Source organism: Barbus barbus, assembly GCF_936440315.1.
Source record: "Barbus barbus genome assembly, chromosome: 42".
NCBI lineage: Eukaryota > Metazoa > Chordata > Actinopteri > Cypriniformes > Cyprinidae > Barbus > Barbus barbus.
Window position 1 is genome coordinate 21,798,505 of NC_136720.1, and position 7,561 is coordinate 21,806,065.

General features: G+C 37.6%; 1 protein-coding gene across 2 annotated transcripts in view; it reads left to right on the forward strand.

Moving 5' to 3' along the window:
• Positions 1 to 958, forward strand: part of LOC306861147 (transcription factor EC-like) — a 44,106-nt gene extending 43,148 nt beyond the window's left edge. For both annotated transcript variants that reach the window (XM_079403254.1, XM_079403255.1), the window contains exon 9: positions 12 to 958. In XM_079403254.1, coding sequence (XP_079259380.1) covers positions 12 to 473 — 462 coding nt within the window. In that variant the 3' untranslated portion in view covers positions 474 to 958. The remainder of the gene's footprint in view (positions 1 to 11) is intronic.
• Positions 959 to 7,561: the final 6,603 nt, after the last annotated feature.

Sequence of the window (7,561 nt, forward strand, 5' to 3'; positions counted from 1 at the left end):
ATCATTGACAGGAATTGGAAATCCAGGCTCGCGCTCATGGTTTGCCCAGTATGGCTGCTTCTATGGGAGCTGTTGAACTTTCACCCCATCTCCTAAAGCAACAACAGCAGCACCAGCCGGTCACACCGGCCCCTCCGAGCACCCAGGCCCCACCGCAGCCAGGCCAGCCACCCATCTACCCTCAGGAGGACATGAGCAACCCGGAGTACACCCAGCGGACACCCTTACCGGTGGCCATCGTTATGGGGAACGCCGGAGAACAGACCGACGGCTCCAACACCTACTCCGATCCTCTCTCCCACTTCACCGACTTCTTCTGCAGCACCTTGAAAGAAGAGCAACGGCTGGACGAAATCCTGATGGACGACCCTCTCTCGCCCTTTGGGACCGACCCGCTCCTCTCCGCCGGATCGCCTGCCGCATCCAAAGAGAGCAGGAGCAGCTTCAGCTCAGAGGAAGCAGACGAGCTCTGACCGTCCAGAGGCTGACCTGTAACACTGTGTAACTGACCTCCCGTTTCCACTGGATTACAAAGACTATTGGAGAATCTTACTCCAATGTTGAGTCAGACACATCAAAAAAGGGAGACTGACTGATTGATCTACTGACATTGACCTAAAAGACTGTCTATACAGCAATAACACTGGTTACGTATGATCACTGAATCACAAAATGCATATTTCTGAAACCTAATGGCATTGTTGAGACGGACCACTTTAGAGAGAGTTTTTTGTGTGCCTTATTCAGAGCAGGCTAACTTTATTACCACTGAGTCATTTTTATGCTATGCAAAAAATCCTAATGCATCTTTCTGTGTTTCATTCATACTGTATTTTTCCAGAAACATACTGTTCATGTATTTATGTTTTAATCCCTGTATTCTCAAAAATTCTTAAATTTTGTATATAACTCTAGGGGTGTGGGAAAACACAATAAACCCCCTTTTTCATAAACTGAGGATATTGTCTCATTTCATTCATATCCAAAGTTCCAGTCAAGCTCCTAACCATATAAAGCCTACTGTATCATATTTGATACACAAATCTCTAATAATAATCATCAGCTAAAAATAACTATTGCACAGAATCTACTACATGCCTTGTGTCATCTGTTTATACTTTTTAGCAAGTAAAATATAATTCTGAAAACATCCCCCCTTCAGGCAATGGTACATGTGTCTTTTTGACTATTTTTATGAAGTAAACGTTACTTCTACATTGTTAGTAATATTTCAAGACGAACTCAGGTTTATTTGATTATCCACACATCATTTTTAGAAAAATCATGTTAAAATCTTAGTATTAAGTATGACACATTATGCACTATGTTTTAACCCCACAATAAAAACTACATAGATTTGATCATAACACTAAGCATTTAAATAACATCGTAAAAAGACATATTATTGAGAGATACAGAGTTACAACTGATATTTGTGTGCATTTTATGTTATTAGTCAGCTATACTGATCTCAGTTAGTTACATTAATCTATCAGCATTTCATTTAGCTTTTTGGCCATATAAATATCAGAAACTGCACCAAATTGCATATTTTAGTCAGTTTGGGCTCTGAATAAAATTTAAGTTGTATTCCTCCGTGAATTTGAGCTCCACATGATACTATATAAGCCATTATTATATTCTGGATTCTCAAAACATTGTGAAGAATACAATTCTTAACTTGAAATGAAAAATAATTTCATTGTTTACTCACCCTCATGTAGCTCCAAACCTGTATGACTTTTTTTCTTCTGAAACACACACACACACACACACACACACAAAGAGACATTTTAAAGAATGTTGGTAACTGAACTGTTTTGCTGACCAAAAAACAAACACACAGACATTTATTTCTTAACGCCTAATTACATTAAGAACTTTTTTTTAAATCTGGCCCCAGATTGTGGACCCCTGTCGAGTGATGAGTGCCGTGGCTGCCTGAAGCACCACCCACTGGGAGACTCACAGTTTGAGTGACGTGTTGATGACCACTGATGAGGATGACTTCCAACCGCAGGCCACTAAAGACTCTCCAACAAGTCCTAATTACACGCTAACCGTCATCTGAAAAACTCCTGACACAAAACCCATCCGCAGCAGAGGTTTACCACAGAACAGTCATAATCAAAATCACACGAGACCCTGAACCCCAAACGAGTTGAGTTCTGCTGCATACACAAACACTAACGATCATAAATAGTTAGCAACAACATGTAACACAGCAGCTCTGAGTCTCTTATGAGTCAAGTTGATTTAAAGTTTTATTTTGCACTTACCCAGAATAGGCAGGCTTCTAAAGAAACATTTCATTAGCAGATATTATTTAACCAAAATCGAAAATGAAATCACACATTAATAATACAACAAACACTAGTATGCTGAAAAAAACACATCAATGCATTTCGGCAGATAGCCCGTGTTCATCAAAGCCAGGCTAAATTAATGTTTGAGAATGTTATTAGCTTATATGTTTCTCTGTAATGAAATCGAAAAAGCTTCGACTTGCATCTCCGCTGCAGACGAAAAATAAAATTGAACTGCCACATCATTATCAAGCTCTGATACTCCAACTACAAAGTGCTGAGTGATGTTTACGCTTAATTGGCCAGCGCAATTACCCAAAGTAAATATGGATTTTCATTTAATTACAAACATGGACGAGGCCTCATGGAAGCGCAATTTCCTATTTTCTTTTGCTAGGCCACTTCCAAACCATTTTTCCTCCGCAAATATAGTCCTTTGATTTATTTCAATATGGATAAAAGAATTGAAAAAGGAACAAATATTATGTTCAGTGCAAAAAAGCAATTATACTATATGCTAGAACGGTTCGTGAGATTAGAGATCTACAATTTTTGTAGTCAGATGAGAAAGTATACTGAAAAAAATTGGTGTAGGATTTACTTTGAAACAATTGCCACTCAGAAATAGTTAGTAAATTACACAAATAATAGCAAAGAAACAACAAGTAACATTGAATTACACATGAAATGGCACTTTCTTGTAAAATGTACTGCAATAATATGTTTGATTTACAACTTTGAGTGTAGAATTTTACATTTTCTGAAGACAATCTGCGTGAAACTTGCATATAGAAAACTCACCGCCATAATGCAAGGGCTATGGTGTTTTTGCGTATCGCTACATGGTTTCTTACTGGTCCAGATCAAAAGATTCCCTGTGATATTCAGATCTCTAGTTACAACTCTAGTACAACCCTCAATGCAACTCTATGGGTTTTTTTTCCACTGGTTGAATGGTCTCGGTTACTTGCTACAAAAATCATTTAATGATTAGGTTGGAGGTTTGTTCAAATCCAACCACTAATAATTAGAGATACTGTATATGAAATACATGCAAACACACTCAATACTATAGCATACAAAAAAATATTTAAAATGCACTCATATTACACACACAGGAATGTATTACGCAGCAGAAACTAAACTAGACTAAATCCTCTATTTTCAATCATCTGCAGCCATATAAGTCAATATATTTTTCATTTCTTAGAAAAACTGACTCTGATATGGGACATCAATCCTAGAAAATGTAGTGTTGCTGTTACTGTACCGGTTCTGAACTGAATTGGTTGTCGCTGTCCTGTCTGTCACCAGCAGATGGTGGTAACAGACTGGGATGCTCATGTATGCCACGGACTGATTATGTTTATGGAATATGTTTCAGAACAACCTCTGGATTGTGCCTCAGTCAGCTTTCAGTGACTATAAATCTGGGAAACAAAAGAAAATATACAGCTTTGCATCTTAGATTTGTAAAATCTCAGCCGGGGCGTGAAAACGTTTTGAATTTGAAGATCAAGGTAAATTTAGCTTAATTTGTCTTCTGGAAAACATGTAAGTATCTTCTGTAGCTTCTGAAGGGCAGTTCTAAATTAAAAAAAAAATATGATATTTAGGCAAAACAAGAAAAATGTACTCTTCTTCATTCTGTTCAAAAGTTTTCACGCCCCGGCTCTTAATGCATGGCTTTTCCTTCTGGAGCATCAGTGAGCGTTTGAACCTTCTGTAATAGTTGCAAATGAGTCCCTCAGTTGTCCACAGTGTGAAAAGATGGATCTCAAAATCATACAGTCATGGTTGGAAAGGGTTCAAATACACAAAAATGCTGGAAAACCAATGAATTTGTGGGACCTGAAGGATTTTTCTGAAGAACAGCCGGCAGTTTAACTGTTCAGGACAAACAAGGGACTCATGAACAACTATCATTAAACAAAAAAAAAAAAAACACAGCTTTGGATCATTCAAAAGGGGCAGTCGTGGCCTAATGGATAGAGAGTTGGACTTGTAACCTGAAGGTCATGGATTCGAGTCTCAGGTCCGGCAGGGATTGTAGGTGGGGGAGTGAATAACCAGTATTAAGAATCATGTATATAAACTTTTGAACGGGGTCATTTTTATAAATTCAACTATTATTTTCTCTTGTGGACTATACAGGTGCATCTAAAAAAAATTGAATATCGTGAAAAAGTTAAAAAACATTTTGTTAACATTTCAAAAAGTGAAACTTTAATATTTTCTAGATTCATTACATTTAAAGAAAAACATTTCAAAAGTTGTTTTGTTTTAATTTTGATGATTAGACCTTACAGCTCATGAAAGTCAAAAATCCAGTATCTCAAAATATTAGAATATTTACATTTGAGTTTCAATAAATGACCATCTCTACAGTATAAATTCGGGGTATCTCTTGTTCTTTGAAACCACAATAATGGGGAAGACTGCTGACTTGGCAATGGTCCAGAAGACAATCATTGACACCCTCCACAAAGACGGTAAGTGACAGAGGGTCATTACTGAAAGGTGTGGCTGTTCACAGAGTGCTGTATCAAAGCATATTAAATGCAAAGTTGACTGGAAGGAAGAAATTGGGTAGGAAAAGGTGCACAAGCAACAGGGATGATCACAAGCTTGAGAATACTGTCAAGCAAAGCTGATTCAAACTCTCACAAGGAGTGGACTGAAGCTGGAGTCAGTGCATCAAGAGTCACCACGCTCAGACGTCTTCAGGAAAAGGGCTACCAAGCCACTTCTGAAACAGAAACAATGTCAGAAGCATCTTACCTGGAGAAAAAGAATTGGACTGTTGCTCAGTGGTCCAAAGTGCTCTTTTCAGATAAAAGTAAATTTTGCATTTCATTTGGAAATCAAGGTCTGGAGTCTGGAGGAAGAGTGGAGAGGCACAGAACCCAAGCTGCTCTGAAGTCAGTGATGATTTGGGGTGCCGTGACGTCTGCTGGTGTTGGTCCATTGTGTTTGATCAAGTCCAGAGTCAATGCAGCCATCTACCAGGAGATTTTGGAGCACTTTATGCTTCCATCTGCTGACAAGCTTTATGGAGATGCTGATTTCCTTTTCCAGCAGGACTTTAGCACCTGCCCACAGAGCCAAAAACACTTCCAAGTGGTTTGCTGACCATGATATTACTGTGCTTGATTGGCCAGCTAACATGCCTGGCCTGAATCCCATATGGAATCTATGGGATATTTTCAAGAGAAAGATGAGAAACAGTCGATCCAACAATACAGACGAGCTGAAGGCTCAATAGTGCCTCAGCAGAGCCACAGGCTGATCGCTTCCATGCCATTCCTCACTGATGCTGGAGTTTGTGCTAAAGGAGCCCCGACCAAGTACTGAGTGCATAAATGAGCATACTTTAAAGAACTTAAACTTTTCTGTTTTGCAAATCCTTTTTTTGATTGATCTTAAGAAATATTCCAATATTTTGAAATACTTGATTTTTGAGTTTCATGAGCTGTAAGGTCTAATCTTCAAAATTAAAACAAAAACACTTTTGAAATGTTTTACTTTACATTCAATTAATCTAGAAAATATGAAAGTTTCACTTTTTGAAATGTTACCAAAAAATCTGTACTTTCTCACGATATTCTAATTTTTTGAAATGCACCTGTATGTAAACATATTTTATGTGAAATATCTTATTCAGGTCAGTACTAAATAAACAATAACATGCATTTTGTATGATCCCTCTTATTTTGGTAAAATAATTAACATTTTGCAGATTCTGAAAGGTGTATGTAAAGTTTTGACTTCAACTGTATATATATATATATATATATATATATATATATATATATACACACACATTTTAAAATATTAAGAATTTTTTTTCTCAATTATACAAAAATTACACCATTACAAGTAAAGATAATTTATTAAAATAGAATATTCCAATTCAAATCAAATCATTAATAAGAGCAAAGTGTGTTTAATTGTGACAAATCAGGCTTGTTAGCAGGACCGCAAGGTTAGGTACCCAGGTGAACCCCACTGACCAGACTCTGCCACATCACTACACAGCCTTCCCATAATCCTCTGGGGCCCAGCCTCCATTTTGTGTTTATAGGACCACACCCAGCAGTATTTCCCAAACTTCCATATCACTGGCCGGAGAGCGCCGAATTAACGATGAAGCACAAAGAGATGAAAAGCCTCCAGCTGGGGCAGCGCTATAAAACCCCTGAATGTGATTTCCAGAGATCGAATGAATTGAACCAGATGCCAAAACATAACTTCAAACAAATTGACTTCCAATTATTTAGACGCACACTTCCAGATGTGCCGCAGATGCAGACGGGGAGAGCAAAGGTATCTCAGGCCTGCGCTGCGCTTTATTCCACAATAAAGATGGGGTACGGTGGAGTGTGTTTTAAATCACTAGGATCAGGGCAGGATGTTGAGATGGCCGGTGCAGATGTGGAGACGAGAGAGTGTCATTAGGACAAAGTGAACTGACAGAGTTCCAGACAGCCATTAATGGACAAGATCATTTACAGAGAGAGAGAGAGAGAGAGGGGGAGAGAGTGTTTTGGCGGTGCTGGGGAACAGTCATCTAGCAAAGACATTTCTTTAATGCTAATTTGCTTCCTGCCAAACCTTCATTCTGGAAATGAAATCACAGGGAATCAGACGGAAACTCGCTGCTCTGCTTTTCTAATGCATATACATGAGTGCATATTAATTCACAGGTTTACTTACTTTTACTAGCACATGTGACGCAAATGCACTGAGACTCTGACTTACGCATGTTCCTAATGCACCACAATGAATCTGTTTTGAAACCACCATAAATAGTAGTGATTGTCCAATACATGGTTGTCAGTGGCTGATGTAGAAACAGATATCTGGAAAGCAGGGCCACACCAATCCAACTATAAAATACAAAAAATACATATTACCGTATACGTATATTCTTTTAGAATAATGTGAAACAGGGAATAAAACAGAGAGAGAGAGAATTTTCTGTCATCATAATGATGTATACTAATTATTATTTAACAATAATTTATACTCGCACACACTCTCTCTCTATATATAAAACGTCATTAATTAAAAATCATTAACTAAAGATGATTAACATAATTAAATTAAATAAATAGTTTGAAATGTTCGGTTATAATCCCTGTTATAATCATAATCATACTAATCATAATTTAAAAGTTGCATGTGAAAACATTAGACCATTAAAAATTAAACACGATTAACTTCTTTCTTTTTATTTGCAGTTATAATCATTC